Source organism: Oryx dammah, unplaced genomic scaffold, assembly GCF_014754425.2.
Source record: "Oryx dammah isolate SB20612 unplaced genomic scaffold, SCBI_Odam_1.1 HiC_scaffold_7, whole genome shotgun sequence".
NCBI classification, from domain to species: Eukaryota; Metazoa; Chordata; class Mammalia; order Artiodactyla; family Bovidae; genus Oryx; species Oryx dammah.
In genome coordinates, this window is record NW_024070191.1 from 18373526 (window position 1) to 18394334 (window position 20809).

The 20809-nt window shown below is 42.4% G+C and overlaps 1 protein-coding gene across 2 annotated transcripts in view; it reads left to right on the forward strand.

Moving 5' to 3' along the window:
* The window catches only part of MTUS1 (microtubule associated scaffold protein 1), a 184439-nt gene that overhangs the window by 65467 nt on the left and 98163 nt on the right, over window positions 1–20809 (forward strand). For both annotated transcript variants that reach the window (XM_040243143.1, XM_040243144.1), the window contains exon 3: window positions 3361–3556. In XM_040243143.1, coding sequence (XP_040099077.1) covers window positions 3361–3556 — 196 coding nt within the window. The remainder of the gene's footprint in view (window positions 1–3360; window positions 3557–20809) is intronic.

Consider the following 20809-nt stretch of genomic DNA (forward strand, 5'->3'; position numbering starts at 1 on the left):
CTATAGAGAGCTGAATGAATGAGCCTTTGCCTCATGTTGTAGGCAGACCCCTGTGTTTCTTGGTCATTTTGGCAGTACCTGAAGATTCTGGATCTGCCCTGGGTCCGTGCTGAGACAGTGCTGGAGGGATATGCGTTTTCTCTGTGCTCTGTTGGTCTTGAGCAGAATTAGTCCTTGAGTTTACCAAATCCTTAGGTTGCCTACAACTTCACAGCTGTTTGAGTGAGTGAGTGTCAGTCGCTCAGTCATGTCTGACTCTGTGACCCCAAGGACTGTAGCCCACCAGGCTCCTCTGTCCATGGGATTCTCCAGGCAAGAATACTGGAGTGGGTTGCCATTCCCTTCTCCAGGAAATCTTCCCGACCCAGGGATCAGACCCTGGACTCTTACAATGCAGGCATATTCTTTACTATCTCAGCCACAGAGGAAGCTGGTCAGGGCTTATCTAAAACTTCAGAAAAGTTCTGTGTCAGAAGGAACTTGATTTTAATTTGATGCATTTGAGTGTAGCTACACATTACAGAGGGTTTGTATTGGTGATAGTGTGATGAAAGGAAAGCAAGGAAGCATATTTCTTCAGTGACTGCTCTGGGTGAAACCCTCTGCTCTAGGCTCTTACGTATATTATGCTATTTAATTTTCCAGAATGTTCAGGTGCTTTATACATTATCATTTACTCTTTCCAGTAACAACAGGCAAGTTCTTAGCTACAGTTTAAGGATTCATAGAGGTTACTTAAAATACACACACAGCCGGTAAGTTGTAAAAGCTGAGATTCAAACTCAGGTCTCCTGACCTGAATCCTGGCCCTTTCTGCTCCACACACTGGGCTTTCAGAATTTCAAGGAATGTTGGCTCTTAAAGGCAGAGCAAATCTGATTTGTTAAAGGTTTACTTTGTAAGTTGGTTAGTAGTTTGGGTTACTTTTTAAACATTTTTCTCTGGGGGGATTACCTTAGCCAGTTTCACAATGGTTGGGGAAGATTTTTTGTTCTTTGCTTGCTTTCTTGGCCAATTTACGTTGCTTTCCAGTGTTCTCTTAGTGTATTGCCCTATTTAAGTTAGTTTTTAATTCATGTAGTGGATATCATCAGCATGGGCTTTATATCACTCTGTAGGAAATTATCTACTTCTGACTTACTAAGCAAGGGTCCTGCTGGGGAAAAGGCAGCGCAGAGGTTCATAGCACCGATTTTGGAGATCGACATGGTTTCACGTGGTAGCTCCATCCATTCATTGGCAAAGTGGCATCAGGCAAGTTACTTAGTCTCTGTGAGGCTCAGTTTTTCTTTATGTAATGGGAGAATATAAACCATGGCTTACAGTGTTGAAATTTGTTCTTGGAGTAAACCTCAGGCTCTCACTTCCTATGTGTACATTTATTGGGTGCCCACTGTGTGCCTTAGGGGGCTTCCCAAGTGGCTCAGTGGTAAAAGAATCCGCCTGCCGGTGCAGGAGACATAGGTTTGATCTCTGGGTTGGGAAGATCCCCGGGAGAAGGGAATGGCAACCCACTCTAGTATTCTTGCTGGGAAAATCCCATGGACAGAGGAGCCTGGTGGGCTACAGTCCATGGAGTCACAAAGGGTTGGACACAACTAAGCAGCCAGCACACACTGTGTGCTGCATACGGTGGTGATTGTTGAGATATAGAGATGGAAAGACCCAGCCCCTGGCCAAGCCTAGAGTCTAGTGCAGCGGGCATTAGAATCTAAAGAAAGATGGGCTGTCAGGCTCTCAGCTGGGGGTGTGTATGGCTGCTGTGCTGGTGGCGGTGATGGGGAGAGAGATCCAGGAAGGAAGACTTCTAGGAGGGAGAGCACATGGATCACCAGCTGAAGCTTAAAGATCAAGGATGAGTTGGAAGGGTATTCTGGGTGGAAGGAATAACATGTGCCAAGATGAAGGCACATTGTCACGCGGGGGTTGCAGGGTAGTGAGGATGTCTGGAGCTGGGAATGCAGAACTACGGGCAGTAAGGAACCAGTGAAGAGGAGGGCAGGACCGCCACACCCCAGAGGGCTTTTTCAGAAGAGCTGACTTTATCTAGGAGACCCAGGGAAGCCTCCTGGACCAGTTTGGACTTTTGAGAGATGCCATGAGCAGTGGAGTGGGAGATGATTTGGAGACAGGGGAGACCAGAACATGGTTCCAGGCATCCCAGAAATGAGGCAGCCTGTGCTCAGGCAGACCCACAGGGGCTACATCTGTCAGCATTTATGGCATTTAACATTTAAACTAAGACATTTCCAGAATATATATTCATTTGAAATAAAGATAAATCCATTGCGTGTTAATATAACATTTAAAAGACTAACCACATTTTCCAAAACAAAAATACTAATGAGGAGACTGGCACTGTTCTACATTTTTGTAAAGTTAATGTCTGACTTAATTGAAGGTGGTTGGGTTATGCCTCTGTCTGCTGTGTTCTGTGTATGTGGTTGGAACAGTGATACAGAAACATAGAGAAGTTAAGAAAGGAGACTTCTAGAGATAGCTTTCACTGTGTAAGTCAGGTGTCTGGGCACGTGGTAGTGAATATGAGAAAAGCTAAGTTTTGAGATGGATGGGTAAAATTCACCTGATTTCTAGAAACTGCTTCATGTTCTTCAGCTGTGAAATGGAGTATGGTGAAAGCATCCTGAAGGGTTATTAGGATCATGAATTGATACGTACATTTTGAATTTACTTTTCATTTTAAAAGGGCTGTATGTTGATTAGTAAAAACAACAATAATATGATTATTGTCAACATTATTGGGTCAAGGCACCTGAAGTATGCTAAGTGAGGCAGATGAAGAAAGAAATTAATTATGTGGGGAACTCAGGAGAGAGTGCCAACTCAGACATGAGGGTTTGGTGGTGGTTGAAAGAGTGGACAAGGTCATCTGGGGAGAGTATATGGTGAGAAAGTTTCCAGGGCCAGGTTTAGGACACTTGCGATGACCAGCATTTAAAGGCAGAGAAGAACAGAACCCAGAGAAGGAATAACCAAAGAGATAGAAGGGAATCCAGGAAAGACCTCTGTGGGAGGAACCAGTGAAAGATGGCATCATGGGGGTTGGAGACCATGGAGAGGAAATCTAGGGGAAGAATTGAAAGCTATAGCTTGAATTTAACTTCCGGCACCAGTCACCTTGGGCACAGTTTCCCTGATGGGAACCAAGGCAGATCATGGTGAAGCAAAGAGTAAACTATCAAGAGTGGAAATGTCTTCATAGTAAAAATGAAAAATATCCATCGGGCGTATCTGTTTAGACAGAAATTGTTTCTTTCCCATACCTACCACCATCAGGAAGTGGTGGTGTGGGAGTGGAAGGCGTGACCTGGACTGACGTCTTCCCTCTTTTTCCCACAGGATTCCGCTTCCAAACCTGCAAGCATCTCAGGTGGGAAACCGGCTACGCCCAACTCCTCCATTCTGAGGAAAACACCTGGTCCAAAAGCCAGAGTGGGGCCTCCTGTTTCCTGTTTGAGGCGGAATAGCGACAGCAGAAATCTCACCTCCGATCGGGCCGTGTCTCCCCAGAGGATCAGGCGTGTGTCCAGTTCTGGTAAGAGTCAAATAATTCAGCTGTGCTGTAGAGCAGCTCGTAAATTATTCAGATTTAAGTCGGTCCCATCAGGAACCTGTCTCAGAGAGAAAGGTTTTGGTTCTAGAACTCTAGTGCATTGTGTCACGAAAGCGTTTAGTCTTTTGTGGTCCAGCATCTTGCACAGGGAAGGTGGAAAAAGAAGTCCAAGACACAGCTCTGATCCTTGAGCAACGCTGAAGGCTAGTTGGGGAGAGAGATGTGTATAAACCGACATAAAAGCTCTCCAGAGGCAGGCATGTCTCCATATACAAGCAGGCCCTGGTCATACAGGAATCATTCCCTTTCAGATGTTTTACAAACAGTGAAGTGCTTAATAATACTTGTGTGATACACTGCTTTCATCATGTGCCCTCAGCAAAAATGAAGAGACTAGTGTTTTTCTTGAATTTTACTGAAAGATGTTTTATAAAATCTTCAAGGAGGAATGTCCCTCGTGGTCCAGTGGCTAAGACTCCATGCTCCCAATGCAGGGGGCCGGGGTTTGATTCCTGTCAGGGAACTAGGTCCCATATGCCACAGCTAAGACCCGACGCAGTCAAATAAATATGTTAAAAATTGTTGGGGATATGAAGGTGATAACAGAGTTACATTTTTCTAATACAAACGTTGTTTATATTGGTTTGCATATTAGAAGTAGTGAAGGCAGATTTATAAAATTTGAGAGCTTCCAGAGTAGCTCTTAAATGCCTTCCTAAGTTCGGCTGAGGTTAGCATTTCTCTGTGTAACAAAATCACAACAGGAAGTGGGGAAGGCAGCCCCTTTCAAAGAGACTAAGACAAAAAGCCTGCTGGCCATTCCAGTTGACTCAGAGCACCCCGCAGGGGACACCCCTCATTTTAGCAGGTATAGCACTGAGCAAATGAAAGGCATGTCTGATAGATTTAGAAGTGAGTTCCCTTATAAAAATAGTGGCTGCTGTTGAATGGTCTAGGGGAGAAGGTGCCTCAAAGTTTCTGTGTCCTCAGACATGAGAACATTCTGCAGAAACTTAACAAAACCAGTGAAATCCCCAGGGATCTCTTTACCTGTCTACACCTTAGGATTTTGAGGTTTTATTTTCCAATCCTATTATGAAGCTGTTATGTGAGAAGCTTATATAACATGCAGACAGGTTGATTTATTTAGGTCCAGGCCCAAATAAATCAGGGCTTGTGCATCCAGATCTTGAGGGTTGTGAGGAGCAAACCCAGGAGGAGGAGGAGGAGGAAGGGGGCTTTGCACGCATTTCCGTTTCTACCCCCAGAGGAACTCTGGGAGAACAACAGTAAGAGGCGCTCAAGACATTGGGAGAAGCAATAAACCTTTTTCCGGATGTTGCCACAGTCTGGGGAGTTGGGCAGAAGTGAGATCAAAGCTTTGGTCCTTTCTGCTGCTGCCGTCCAAGGCTCACGGATTTGCAGATGGGAAGCCCCTTTCCTGCTCAGGCATCAGGGGCCCCTGTGGCCTGGCGGCCGGGAGGGCCGTAGCCACCGGTAGCCGGGCCTGTTGAGAGGAGCGCTACCTTATGGCAGGGCCGTGGCCCCAGGGAGCTGCCTGAGCTAGTCATGTACCTTCCCGCAGCTTCTGTGAAGTGACAGGGTTTGAGACGGTCAGGCTTTTGCAGTCCTCATCTTTCTAGGGACAGTGTGGAGCTCACCTAGTTTTCTGAGTAGTGGCTGCTCGTAGCGTAATTCTATCACATGGTGCTCAAATCCCAGAAAACCTAAAGCACACGCATTTCTACAAATTAGGCCAGTACCCAGAATGTATTGTAAAAGATGAGATTCTTTTATATAGGTGATCTCACCAAGGAGTGACATATTTTTGAAGTCCCTTTACTGTATGCTAAAGAATGCCATGCCTTAAAGAGAGAAAAGTAGGTCTGCCTAGTCTTCATGAAAAGACAGGACATTTTTTGAGCTTTTATTAACCTGTGTACATAAGCTTAATAACTAAGTTATGCATTGAGAGTTTTCAATCCAAGTTAAAAACTCAATTAGGCAAAAACTGAATCTCTTACTTGGTAATTTTCCATATATAAATGCAAAAAAATGACTGTAGCCAGAAATTTTGTGGATTTGCATTTGAGTTGAACAGTTGGAAGATTAACTTGGTGATGATATGTTTAAAAATGTGTTTATTTTTTAATAAAATTAATAGCAACTATAACTTGTTTGCACGCTGACAGTAAATTGAGAGGTGTTTGTCGTGGAGAACAGGAAACTTAATCATCACAGAGTTAGAACAGAAAATCAAACAGCACAAACAATGTGCCTTTGGATCATGGAGAGCATGTTGCCATTTGCCGTACAATGAAGTGCTTGTGTCTTCGAAAATTGAAACCAAATGGACATCCCCTGTGCTCATACAAAGTTGCTCTCCTGAAAGGTAACCAGCAGGAATGTTCCAGCCCACTTGGGGTTTTCAATAAATCCTTTCAGAGAACTAAGTGGAAAACCAGACCTGGAGCTGTGAAATAGCCATTTTCTTGAAGCTATAAAATGAATACGAGGAAGACTTGTGATTAAACCCAATAGAACTTTTCCATTTCACTTGTCAAAACTTGGGAGTTGTAATGTACAGCATGAGAACTGTAGTGAACTCTGCTATCTATTAATATATAGGAAAGTTGTTGAGAGAATAAATCCTGAGAGTAAGTCTCCTAACAAGGAAAAAAGTTTTTTAATTGTATCTATATGAGATTATGGATGTTAACTAAACTTATTGTGGTAATTATAATACATGTAAGTCAGACTATTATGCTGCAGACCTTAAACTTACACGGTGATGTATGTCAATCACATCTCATTAAAACTAGAAATAAAAAAGTAACTTAAATCTGGAAATTTATATGAAACCAGATTAGTGATTATAACAAACCATACGCAAGTTATCTTTGTGTCTTTGGAGTATATATGTGTTTTAACCACTCAAATAAGATGACATAAGCAAGGAAAAATATTTCTAATAGTAATCATAATGCCAATAGTAGCAGCTCACACTTGTTAACATGCTTACCAGGTTCCAGGCTTTGTCTTTATCGTCTCACCTATAAATTCCTTTACTCCTCACAATAGGTCTGTGAGGCTTATCTGCATTTTACAGAAGAGGAAACCATCACACTGAGGTTGAATCATTTGTCCAGGTTGTGCATCTAGAAAGTCACAGAGGTAACAGATTCTGACCAGTAACAGGGCTCAGAGTCCATTCTCTTCACCCTCATGTTATCAGCTTAAAGAAACACTTTCAAATTAACCATGAGTTTTGGAAAAATTCTTAGGCTCAGCTGAATACATTAGAAACTGTGGCATGTCTCTTGTCTTCACAATCTGTATCAATTTACTGTGATGAAAATGGTTTTATGTGAGCATTGCAGATTAATGCTGCTGAATAAAACAACTGCTTAGGAAATACCTCGAGATCGAGTGCCTTCAGAAACTGCCTGCTACCCTCTCTCAGAGGTAATACCAGTTCTTACCAGGTTTTAGATTATAAATGTGTGTATTCCTTCATAGCCACTTGTAATTGCCCTGCCGGGGGCCAGCCTGAGATAGGCAGGATTACAGAAATAAATCAGAGTATGCCTCTGCCGTGGGGCACCTTTAAACTACCTACCTGGCGAGGGTGAGAGCGTGTTCCTACAGCAACCGCAGAGCAGCTCAAAGGGATCTGGAAGCGATGTGCAGAGGGCCCTTAAGTGCTTTAGAATTTGGAGGAAAAGAAGGATGTTCAGGGACCCGTCTGATTATACCAGAGTCTGAAGCAAGGCCTCATGAAGGAAATGGTTCTCTTTCTCCAGAAGAAAACTAAAGACCATTTCAAAAGGGTAAACCTTTGTGTTCATTCATCTAATGTGGGTTAGTAAAATAAATTCCTCTCAGACCAGGACTACATCCCAAACCTGTAATGACTTGCCTACCCTTCGAGGTTTCCCTTCTTTCCCACTCAGTTGTTTTTGTAAACTGGCTTCTTGTTGATTTAGTGCTAGAGTGTTTTTTTAAATTGTTTCAGCTTGCTTCTGTACTGTTTCGGCCTTTTCAAGGCAAAAGTTTGAGAGAGATAGCAATCAAAATTATGAGAAATGTAATCACGCTTGCAGAAGTACTAACAGCCAGGAAAGATCACCTAATAACTATTCTAAAAGCAAACTTGAATATGTTGCTTATAGAGATGTTGTTTATTTGTATGTAATTAAACCACTCACTCACATTTTAAAGAATGTATCTCAAGGTTTTTCTCCATAAAAAAATAATAATAGTGTTTTTTCTCCATAAAGAAATAATAATAGTAGTTGTTCTCCATAAAAATAATAATAATAGTAGTAGTAAGGTGTTTTGAGTGCTAACTGTTCTAAGCTTTCTAAATGTATAATTTAGATTATAATTTCTAAATGTGTAATTTAATTTTCACAACTCAGGATGTATACATACTATGATTACTCCCATCCTGCAAATGAGGATTTTGAGATTTGGAAAGTTTAAGCAGTTTGCCCAAATTGACATGGCTAATAATTGGTGGAGACAGGAGACAGGCCTGGGAGTCCCCAGCTCCATGCCCCTGCCTGTTGGGTACTCGCAGTCATTCAGTAAGCCTCTGAGGGCTTGCTTGTGCTGGGAACTCTTCTAAGCACCGGGCATGAAGAGGTGGCATGGAAGAGGCAAATTTTTGCCTTTGTGGAGCTTAAATTCTAGTCAGAAAACCAAGTAGTGGATAAAATGTTGTGTGTGTAAAATGATAATGGCTAAGGAGGGAAACAGAGCAGGTTAGGGAGTTAGGTCTTTAAATAAGGTGACAGATTTGAGCAGACACCTGGGGGAGGAGGAGGGAAATATCTTGTTATCAGGTGGAGAGAACACAAGTGAGAAGATAAAGGCAGTGGGGGTAGGGTCTGAGAACCAGGCAGCTGTCACGTGTGTGTGTGTGTGTGTGTGCGTGCGTGCGTGCGTGCGCGTGCATGTGTGTGCATGTGTGTGTGTGTGCGCGAGCGTGCGTGTGCGTGCACATGTGTGTGCGTGCGTGCGTGTGTGTGGTGTGTGAGATGTGTGTGTGTGGTGTGTGAGATGTGTGTGTGTGTGTGCGCGTGCGTGTGTACGTGTGTGTGCACGTGTGTGCGTGCGTGCGTGTGTGTGTGCGTGCGTGTGCGTGTGTGTGTGAGAGTGTGAGTGTGAGTGTGAGGCACTGGGGATGAGGCCAACCAAGGAGAGCCTTGCAGACACCTCAGAGACAGTGTCTTCTCTCTTCTTCTTTTACATCATCGCTGTGAATTCTTGGTCATTCCACACTGTTCTCACTTGGCAAGCAGTTCTGGGGATGATTGCTTCACGCGGTGACTCACACACCGTGCAGTCTGTCTTATTTGTCCATTCAAGAAATGTTTGGCATGCCTGCTCTGTGCTGGGCGGTCTGCTAGAGTCAGAGAATATAAACATGACTTATGCGCCCTATTAATGAACTCCCTGGTTGGAGGGTGAGGTAGGAAGGGGTTACAGAAAATTATTTGAATGCCACCTCTTCCTGCTTCACACCGCAGCTGAACTGTCCTATTTTCTGTGATAACCTGCATTTATTGTGCTGGGCTATAGTTATTTTCTTCCATCTCCGTGCCACCCATAAAGATACAGTCCAGGTCTTAGTTATTTTTATCCTTTCCAGCCCTCAGCACAGTGTACCTATTGCACAACAGGTGTTCAAATGTTATCTGGCTTGACTTGCCTGGAAACTTGTATGAGGTACCGTGTGTCCACAGTAAAGGGAACACCACTAACTTAGCCAGAGGGAAGACTGGAAAAGGGTGGTAACATTGAGCTGGCCTTGGAATGTGCCTCTGGGGGGTTTTCCAGGCCTGGGAGGTTGCTGGCATTCCCAGGGGTGCAAATGTAGCCTTATGCGGGACCTAGGGTGTTTGGGGAGCATAAAAGGTGGGGTCAGCATACTTCGAGCAGGCCGTGTATTGGGGTAAGAGATGAATGAGCCCCAAGAAGGGTCGAGGCAGATCAGTCCTAATAGTTTAGGCACAGACACCAGAGTCACCCTGGTATTTGGGAGTAGAGAGCAGAGTGAAAATAATAAAAATGTTCTTGCAGGAAGAGGGTCTGGTAAGCCCCACTGGTGGTGAATGGTTGAAGTGTCTGCCCAACTTTCTTGTCTGAATGATCTTGGGGTGAAATAGGGCCTAGAGCAGTGAGAAGAGGCTGTCAGAAAGGAAATGATGGCAGACTTCCCTGGTGACCCGGGGGTTGAGATTCCATGCTTCCATTGCAGGGCTGCAGGTTCGATCCCTGGCTGGGATCTAAGATCCTGCGGGCTTTGTTATACGGCCAGAAAAAAAGAGAGAGAAAATAATGGGTTAGTTTGGAGGCATGTTGAACTTGAAGAGGCTAAAGACTGAGAAAGCACCTTGAAAGGCTGTGTGTTGTGTGTGTGAGGGTTAAGACATTAAAAATGTAAGGAAGGTGAAGAAGCTGTAGGGAAAGAGCTGGTACAGAGATGAAGGATGGGATGAGTGACAGCTGGGCAGGGGAGCACCCATGTGTACAGGGCACAGGCAGGCTTGTCCCTGAAACAGGGACAGAGATGCAGGGTGTGCAGGTCCAGATCCACTTAGAGAGTAAAAGGTTGAGGGGTTAAGAGTGAAGATTCAGAGCCCCAGGTGTGGAGAATGGACAGCTTCATCTTTCAGATTTTCTGGCTCATTTTTGTGAGGTTAGGTGATTTCTTTCAGGGGAGCTTGTGCAGATTTTATTGATCGGTTTGTTTTTGTTGGCTTAGAAAGGGTAGTAGATTGAAGAGAGTGTTCCATTCTGTGTCTCTGTGACCTCAGTGTTGAAAGTATAGCTCTGCTTGTGGACCTTGGTTTTCAATGAGCCAGGAGGCTCCCTACTGTGGCCTCGGCTCTTATTAGGAATTCTCTTGTGACTGACGGTAAGATCGCTCACGACCAGGGCAGTACATTTGCTGATGAACACGTGAAGACCCTTGTTCATCTTTGTGGTACCTGGAAGGCCACGCAACATTTCTAAGCCTTTGACTTACTATACCCTTAGTTATGGGGCGTGTGTTCCCAGGCCCGTGATGCAGTAAGTTATTTTGGTTTAAGCTCCACCCGAAACAGCAGGCATCTTGTGAATTTACTTGCAGGAACAGGTACTGACAGAATCACCATAAACACTATGCTCCTGTGTAATTGGAGTCATCATGAGAACCTTGTTTGTGGGATGTTCTTTTTTCTCTGTCAAACTACTGCCCTCTTAAGACTTGCTGTTTTTGTTGTGACTCACTTGTACTTCCTTGACTTTATCCATTGAGTTTACTCTTAGTTGAGTCAGTCGTGTCCAATTCTTTGTGACCCCATGGACTGCAGTACGCCAGGCTTCCCTGTCCATCACCAACTCCTGGAGCTTGCTCAAACTCATGTCCATAGAATTGGTGATGCCATCCAACCATCTCATCCTTTGAGATGCCATCCTCATCTCATCTCTCCTTCTCCTCCTGCCTTCGGTCCTTCCCAGCATCCCAGGGTCTTTTCAAATGATTTAGTTTTTTCCCATCAAGTGGCCAAAGTATTGGAGCTTCAGCATCAGCACCAGCCCTTCTGATGAATATCCAGGACTGATTTCATTTAGGATGGACTGGTTGGATCTCCCTGCAGTCCAAGGGACTCTCAAAAGTCTTCTCCAACACCACAGTTCAAAAGCATCAATTCTTCGGCGCTCAGCTTTCTTCATAGTCCAACTCTCACATCCATACATAACCACTGGAAAAACCATAGCTTTGACTAGACAGTCCTTTGTAGGCAAAGTAATGTCTCTACTTTTTAATATGCTAAGTTTGTCATAGCTTTTCTTCCAAGGAGCAAGCGTCTTTTAATTTCATGGCTGCAGTCCTCATCTGCAATGATTTCGGAGCCCCCCAAAATAAAGTCTGTCCCTGTTTCCATTGATTCCCCATCTATTTGCCATGAAGTGATGGGACCTGATGCCATGATCTTCTTTTTTTGAATGTTGAGTTTTAAGCCAACTTTTTCACTCTCCTTTTTCACTTTCATCAAGAGGTGTTTTAGTTTTTCTTTGCTTTCTGCCATAAGGGTGGTGTTTTCTGCATATATTAGGTTATTGATATTTCTTCTGGCAATCTTGATTCCAGCTTGTGCTTCATCCAATCTGGCATTTCACATGATATACTCTGCATATAAGTTAATAATCGGAGTGACAGCCTTGACATACTCCTTTCCCGATTTGGAACCAGTCTGTTGTTCCATGTCCAGTTCTAACTGTTGCTTCCTGACCTGCACACAGATTTCTCAGGACGCAGATCAGGTAGTCTGATATTCCCATCTATTTAAAAATTTTTTACAGTTTGTTGCGATTCACATAGTCAAAGACTTTGGCATAGTCAATATAGCAAAAGTAGACGTTTTTCTGGAACTCCTCTTGCTTTCTCGATGATCCAGAGGATTTTGCAATTTGATATCTGGTTCCACTGCCTTTTCTAAATCCAGCTTGAACTTCTGGAATTTCTCAGTTCAGGTACTGTTGAAGCCTACCTTGGAGAATTCTGAGCATTTCTTTACTAGCATGTGAGATGAATGTAATTGTGTGGTAGTTCGAACATTCTTTGGCATTGCCTTTCTTTGGGATTGGAATGAAAACTGACCTTTTCCAGTCCTGTGGCCACTGCTGAGTTTTCCAAATTTGCTGCCATAGTGAGTGCAGCACTTACACATTATCATCTTTCAGGATCTGAATTAGCTCAACTGGAATTCCATCACCTCCACTAGCTTTGTTCATAGTGATGCTTCCTAAGGCCCACTTGACCTTGCTCTCCAGGATGTCTGTCTCTAGGTGAGTGATCACACCATTGTGGTTTATCTGGGTCATGAAGATCTTTTTTGTATATTTCTTCTGTGTATTCTTGCCACCTCTTCTTAATATCTTCTGCTTCTGTTAGGTCCATACTGTTTCTGTCCTTTATTGTGCCCATCTTTGCATGAAATGTACCCTCATCTCTAATTTTCTTGAAGAGATCTCTAGTCTTTCCCATTCTGTTGTTTTCCCCGGTTTTTTTGCACTGATCACTGAGGAAGGCTTTCTTATCTCTCCTTGCTAGTCTTTGGAACTCTGCATTCAGATGGGTATATCTTTCCTCATCTTCTTTGCCTTTCACTTCTCCTCTTTTCTCATCTATTTGTAAGCCCTCCTCAGACAACCATTTTGTCTTTTTACATTTCTTTCTCTTGGAGATGGTTTTGATCACAGCCTCCTGTACAATGTCATGCACCTCCATTCATAGTTCTTCAGGCACTCTGCCTATCAGATCTAATCCCTTGAATATATTTGTCACTCCCACTGTATAATCGTGAAGGATTTGATTTAGGTCATACCTGAATGGTGTACCCTTGAACTTAAGGAAATAGTCGTGGTTGTACAGAGGACAATTTCTTTTACCCTACTAGTATAATATTGCCTTAGCTAATTCAAGAATGTGGAATATAAAGTCATATTTTGCAATATATAAATGTAGAATGCTTCTGAAATTCTGGATTTTTGTAGGCAGTTTGTGGCTTAGATGGTAAAGAATCTGCCTGCAATACAGGAGACCCAGGTTAAATCCCTGGGTTGGGAAGATCCCCTGGAGAAGGAAATGGCTACCCACTCCGATATGCTTGCCTGGAGAATTCCATGGACAGAGGAGCCTAGCAGGCTACAGTCCATGGGGTCACAAAGAGTCAGGCAGACTGAATGACTCACACTTGCACTTCACTTGTTCCCTTGGCAGAGAGTTTGGAAGTGTGCACTGTGCAACTCTTACTCCAGAGCTTGAGGAATCATGGAATGGGTGAGACATGATTCTTGGCCCATTCTTAGAAGTGGGCAATGGCTATTCATCCATCGTCATATCTATCCTTACAGTACTACTTAAAAAAAAAAAAAAAGAGCTCTAGGGATTTAGGAGGGTATAACTTTACAAATATCATAGTTTGTTGAATTTCTTTCTTGCAGTAATAATATAGATAATTCTCTAATATAATGGAGGTATACTTTTACATACATAAGAGTCTTGGGTTAGTGTTGATGCTCTCTGCTTTTTTTTTTTTTTTTAATGCTCTCTGCTTTTTAATTTCTGCCCCTGAAATCCCAGAATTAAAAATAAGAAGGATGCATATGAATTCAAGTGTTTTTTAGTACTTGGCTGGTATACTAGGAAATATCAATAAATGGGAAGCTAGGGTTCAGAGTATAGAATGTAAAGGTCGTGGGCATTCAGTACAGAATGTGTGGACCAATTGAAGTGGGCAGGTAAGTAATTAGAGTGCAGTACATTGGTGTTTAGTGAAAGTCTCTCAGTCTGACTTTTTTCGATCCCATGAACGATAGAGTTCATGGAATTCTCCAAGCCAGAATACTGGAGTGGGTAGCCTTTCCCTTCTTCCCCTCCTCCAGGGAATCTTCCCAACCCAGGGATTGAACCCAGGTCTCCCACATTGCAGGCGGATTCTTTACCAGCTGAGCCACAGGGGAAGCCCAAGAATACTGGAGTGGGTAGCCTGTCCCTTCTCCAGGGGATCGTCCTGATCCAGGGATTGAACCCAGGGCTCCTGCATGGCAGGTGGATTCTTTACCAACTGAGCTATCAGGGAAGCAATGGTGTTTAAGCAGTCAGCAAAGATAAGGGGTTTGGACAGAGCCCAGGTCTGTCAAGGTCAAGAAAGGAACATGGGAGGCATTGTCCCAAGCAAGGTAAACCTTACTCTGCCCCATTGTATCATGAATTTAACCTGTTATTAATGCTTTGAATATCACATCAGGTTTCCAATGCCCTCTTCCCAGCAGGCTATTTAAAAGAGCAAGTGGTGGAGTGGGGAACATCTTAATCTAATCAATGCTAGTCTTTACTTCATAATTTATAGCTATTCACTACTTTTTCTTTTTGCATATTCTCATGCCTATATGCTTACATATTTCTGATGGGGAAAAACAGTTTCTGAAAAAGTGTAAGTGTTGGTTACTCGGTTGTGTTTGACTCTTTGTGACCCTGTGGACTGTAGTCCGAGAGTCTCCTCTGTCCATGGAATTCTCCAGGCAAGAATACTGGAGTGGGTTGCCATTCCCTTCTCCAGGGGATCTTCCTGACACAGGAATTGAACCCGGGTCTCTTGCATGGTAGGCAGACTCTTTAATGTCTGAACCACCAAGGACAGTGGGTAGTAAACCCCAAACCTAACAGTCAGTAGGCACTTACTTGATTAAAATTCTTTTTCATTTTAAAAGCTGTGGTGCCTATTTTGGTAGACTTTTGAAGTTTTTATATATGCTTTTTAAGAAATGACTTAAAATGACTCTGTTGTAGCCTAAATGTGTTGTGATTTGTTTCTTCAGACTTCTTTGAACATCACATTGTTTCCAGTGTTTTTCAGTAGGTTAAACAACTCTACACTGAAGGCCTTTGTATATTAGTACTTAAGCTGATCAGATAAATTACTTAGATACATTCCTTTAAGTGGAATCAGAGGGTGTGGGCATTTGTAAGACTTTTGATACACGTTGCAAGTTGCCCTTTAGGAACAACATGCAAGTCTGTGCTCTTGTTCTGACTGTGTAAGCGTTTATCCCAGCACCCTAGCCAATATGTTTTAAAATTTTCTTTAATTGAAATATAGTTGCTATACAATATTATGTAAGTTACGGGTGTATAATGATTCATAATTCTTAAAGGTTATACTCCATTTTAGTTATTATAAAATATTGGCTATATTCCCCTCATTGACAATCTTGCCAGATATTCACTCTTTAGGAAAGTAAAATATCTTATTTTAATTGGCATATGCTTGGTGCTTAAATATTTGTCAGATAAATGTAGATACAAGGGGCAAAGTGCTCAGAAACTGACGTGAATACAAGGTCAAAATGTGCCCTCTGTGAAGTTACATTCTGGTAGGAGAGACAGGGCCTTCATAAGTAAAATATAAAGGATGTTTGACAACCTCCAGTACTAAAGAGAGAAGAAATAGTAACGTGGAATAGGGGGAATGTGAAATGTTGGGGTTTCTGGGGATGGGAGAGAGAGGGACAGAGGGTGTAGGTAGGGGATGGAGCCGTGGCTTTTGTGTGGCGGCCTGGGGACCCAGTACGTGAACATCTGGAAGAAAACAGTACCAGTGAGAGGAAGAAGCAAGTGGGAAGGCCCTGAGGCGGTGTCTAACTGACAGCTCCAGGAGGAGCAAGGAATGAGCTAAGGGAATGTGAGCTAGGAGATGAGGTTTGACAGGTAGTAGAGAGCCAGATCACATATAGTCTTGAAAATCATAAGGACTTTGGCTTTTAACCTAAGTGACTTGGATTTTTTTTTTTAATTGGAGTATAGCTGATTAACAATGTTGTGATAGTTTCGGGTGGACAGCAAGGAGACTCAGCCATACATACACATGTATCCATTCTCCCCCAAACTCTCCTCCTATCCAGGCTGCCACATCACACAGAGCAGAGTCCCTTGTGCTGTACAGTAGGTCCTTGTTGTTTATCTATTTTAAATACCAGTCTCAAAGTCCCTACCTAACGGTTTTGCCCATCCTTCCAAAGTGACTTTAATTTTAACAGAATCACTGTGACAGCTGTGGAGAGAATGCACTGAATGGGGTGAGGGCTGCACCAGAAAGCTCAGTGAGGTTTCGCTGTAATCATGGCAGGAGACTGGCTTACACAGGGCTACTTGGATAGGGTTTTAGAGGGATCCAGATTCTAGATATATGCGTTGAAAATAAAGCCAATGGGGTTTACTAGTGGAATGAGGGGCAAAAGCAAAAGAGAGGAGTCAGAGATGGCTCTAGTATTCCGCTATGAGCAGTGGCAGGATGCTGAGATGGGGAAGCAGGAAGGAGACACAGATGCTGGGAGGTGGGTATCAGGATCTCAGTTGTACAACCATCATGTTGAGATGAATATTAGATACATAAGTGAAGGTGCAGCATAGAAAGGCGGGCCAATGTCTAGAGTGTGAAGGAGGAGTCAAGGGAGATTAGTTTGAGATTCACCAACAGGTAGATGGTGTTTAAAGCCACTGAACTGGATCAGAGCAAAAGAACAGGTCAAGGGTCCTTTAGGGAACTCTGTGGAGTATGTATGAAGTGCCTCTGGGGTCCTCCTGGCTTTAAAGGGCTGGAGAGAAGAGAAAGAGTCACAATAATGAGCAGGAAGGGACAGCAGAAAGGTAGGAGGAAGGAACGTGTGGTACTTAAGACAAAAATTGTTTTAGACCAGCAGTATTGTGTGTTTATTTAACAGGAAGCCAGAGGCAGGCAGTTCCTGGGCTGGTGACTGAGTATTGTCACCTCATCTGTCCTGCTCGTCCTGCCTCCGCACGTTGCTTTTGTCAGGGACTTTTCAGTTAAAGCATGGTCGCTAAGGGTTCCAAGGCCCTGCTGCTGCTGGGCAGAGGCTGGGAGCGGTGGGCTGAGCAGAGGCCGGCCTTTCTCCTGACATGCCTGCCTACTTTTATCAGGAAGGAGAAGTCCTACTGAGCACCTTGCCCCCTGACACGCTTACCTTTAAATCTCATTGGCACACACCGGATCACATGGTTACCCATAATGTGAAGAATGGTTAGGAACACAAGTATTTGGCTTATTTGAAGCTTTCTATAAGATGAGCAATGGAAATGGAGATTAGGAGTGCCAGTTGGGAAGAGAGAGATGTTAGATGCGATAAGGTTAAGTTGAAAAAAAAACAAAAACAAAAACAAGAGTTCTATTTTAATTTATTCTTGTTTAGATCTTTTGCTGTCTTGTACTGTTTGGGGGCATATGATGCTTTGTTACTGACTTGCTATTATCTGTCGTCCCTTGGCTTGTGTTTCACTGTATGACTTTATTTTTCATACAATTTAGAACATTTTCCATTGTCACATACATCTTGTAATTTTTCGTGTTTTTGTGATTCACAGCTGAAAGAAGATCTATAATTATTATGGTTAATTTTATGGTTTTAGTTTCCTTTTTAATCCAATTTTATAAATATTTGTGGTGTATGATGAGAACTAGTAGCTGATATTTATATGCCACTTACTATGTGCTAAAATATAAACTCATCTAAATGTCCCGAGCACCTGTGAAATGAGTCCACTATAATCACCCACATTCTTTTATGTATGAGGACACGGCATAGAGAAGTTAAGGAGGCTGCCCTCAGTGTATGTGTCGCAGAGCTGGGTTTAAACCTAGGCAGGGAAAGGTTGAGGGCAAAAGGAGAAGGGAGCGGCAGAAGATGAGATGTTTACGTAGCATCACCGACTCGATGGACATGAATTGGAGCAGACTCCGGGAGATAATGGGGGACAAAGGAGCCTGGCATGCCACAGTCCATGGGCTCGCAAAGTTGAACACAACTTAATGATTGAATGACAAGTCTGACTCTGGATTGTCGACTTTTAACTACTACACCATGCTGCTTCTCACATTTTAATTGTTTTTTGATTCACATATGTTAATACCACAAATAGGTGTCTTCACTGATTTGAAGTATCTCCACTATCTTATTCTAAATTTTTGTATTTCTGAGATTGACACACCCGTTTGTTAATCTGTCAGTATGTTTTTGCCATTGCTAGACTGTTTTACTATTTTATATTGTAATAAACTAGTAACAAATTCCTTCTAAGGTTTTAAACTATAAAAAAATTGTGGTGAAACAAATACTATAGAAAATTTACTGTTTTAACAACTTCAGGGTACAGCTTGGGTATGACGTCCATTCCCATTGTTGAACAGTCCCCACTACCGTCCCGTCTCCAGAGCTTGTCCTCTTCTGCATCTGAAACTGTCCAATAAACATCAACTCTGCAGCCTCCCCTTCCCTCAGCCCCTGGCAGCCTCCTTTCTGTTCTCTGTCCATGAATTTGACTGCTCCAGGCCCCTCACATAAGATGAGTCGTTTGTCCTTTGGAACTAGCTTATTTCACTTAGCATAAGGTCTTTGGGTCTATCTACGTTGTAGCCCATGTCATAATTTCCTCCCTGTTTAAAGGCTGAATAAATATGTCATGGTAATCATGTACGTGCCATATGTTCTTTACCCGGGCATCCACTGATGGACACTTGGATTGCTTCTGCCTTTTGGCTATTGTGAATAATGTTACCATGAACCTGGTGTACTGGTCTCTATTGAAGGTCCTGCTTTCAGTTCTTTTGGATGACTACCCAGAAGCTGAACTGCTGAATCATAAAACAGTTCTGTTTTTAATTTTTCTGAGAAACCCAACAGCCCATTTTCAAAGCAGCTATGCCATTTTACTGTCCTGGCACCAGTGCAGAGTTCTAATTTCCTCACGTTCTTTACTGACAGTAATTTTCTGTCTTGTTTTTATAATAGCCATACGAATAGATGTGAAGTGGTATCTTACTGTAGTTTTGATTTGCATTTCCCTAATGACTAAGGATGCTGAGCAATTTCTCACGTGCTTTTTGGCCACTATATCTTACTTTTGAGCAAGTTCTATCCAAGTTCTTTGCCCATTGTTAAATCAGTTTTGTTGTTGTTGCTGTTGAATTATAATCCTCATTTTTATGTTCCAAAAAATTCTGACTATTCTTCCTATTCTAGTTTAAATTGCTCTTTAAAAAATTCTTCCAATTTCCTCTTTGAAAATAATCACATATGATTCATCCAGGAACAAGAGTCAATATGTTAATTCAGAGAATGAATGTGTATGTCCCACTTATTCAGATCTTTTATGCTGCTCACTTTTGTGATTTTTCATCATCCTAACACTGTTTGACATGTTTCTCCATAGAAATAGTATGTGTGTCCATGTCTGTGTGCCTAATTGCTTTTTGTTGCTAAAGCAAAGGATCGTTTCCTTTTTTCACCTGATACATCAGAAAGCTGTTGATTGCTGTACAGTATTTCATAAGCAGCTTATCAGATCTATTTAAATAATTTTTAGACAATAGTCTACCTCAAAGCAAAATTTTAAATATATGCATTAGTGTCAATGAGAGAATTTGGTCATTCTGGGTTGAGAGTGAGTCTGTGGCCGCAGTGTGACATATGTATAATTTTTCCCCCATAACTGATTGTGAATTCTTTATTCCTTTGGGTAGCCGTACTTTAGTTTCATGATAATAATTCCTAGTAATAGAGAATTACTCCAAAGGTCACTTCCTCTTTATGGTAGTGTTTAAAGAGTCCAAGTTACAATTACAGCTGTAAATATATTCTTTTCTTTTTCTTTGTTTGTATTTTAACTATCTATGTTGTATATTTGGTGTTTTCTCTTCCTGGCTCTAGTAGTTAATGGTCCTTGCATTCCTTAATAATAATTATACTTTCTATAGTAATTTATATTTTAAATTGCACATATTAATATGTGGCGAATGTATCCAGACTGACCTCAGTGATCTCCTTTTCATTGTCTAGTTAAAATCCCCATTGCCTCTAGCCCTGGCAAGTGCACTAGCTTCCTAAGTGTTCCCCTGATTTTAAACTCTTCCCTTCCGTCAGCTCTTCACAGGGCTGCCCCAGGATCAAGTTCCGATGTAAGAGCTCAGAAAGCTGCAGAGCCCCGCTCCCCCACTTCACGCTCCACCCCCCATAATTAAGGTCTAAAGTTCTTAGCCTGGCATTAATGCCATCTTAAACTTTAAGCTACTTAATGCCAACTGTAAACTGCCCACCACTCCAACCTTATTGTTTTTCTTCCCCATGACGCCTGTGTTCCTGCTTAGCGAAGCAAATCACAGAACCAAACATTTTCATACAATGAGATGGAATGTATTCTCCAGAAGTTAATCATTTTTCCTGAGAATGTTTGGTAGTGATTTGTGTAGAAAGATGTTTCCAGCACCCTCTCCATCTGCAGTTACCTTAACCTTGTGTAAGCACTAAATACTTGTGTAACACAACCCCTTGTGTGAATCCATTGTCTAAATTTTTGTTAAGATTATCTGTGTCTTCTAATATAGGGAATGCAGTAGCCAAGTTATTTTTGTCAGCTAATTTGGTCAACATCTTCAAAACCCGTAAATTTCACCAAATGTAAAGAACAGCAAGTCATTTTTTCAGTGTGGAACAGTCTTGTGAAAAATATATTAAAGCTGAATTCATTCTTATCTCATTGAGAGTTCAGAGGTGAGAACTTGCTTCAACTGGTAGATGTTTCTGTGGCTTTGGAAACTGCTCTCATTTCTTTGAAGGTGTTTTGTGAGCTGTGTGGGACCCAGATTCTTTCCCAGGCTTTTCCTT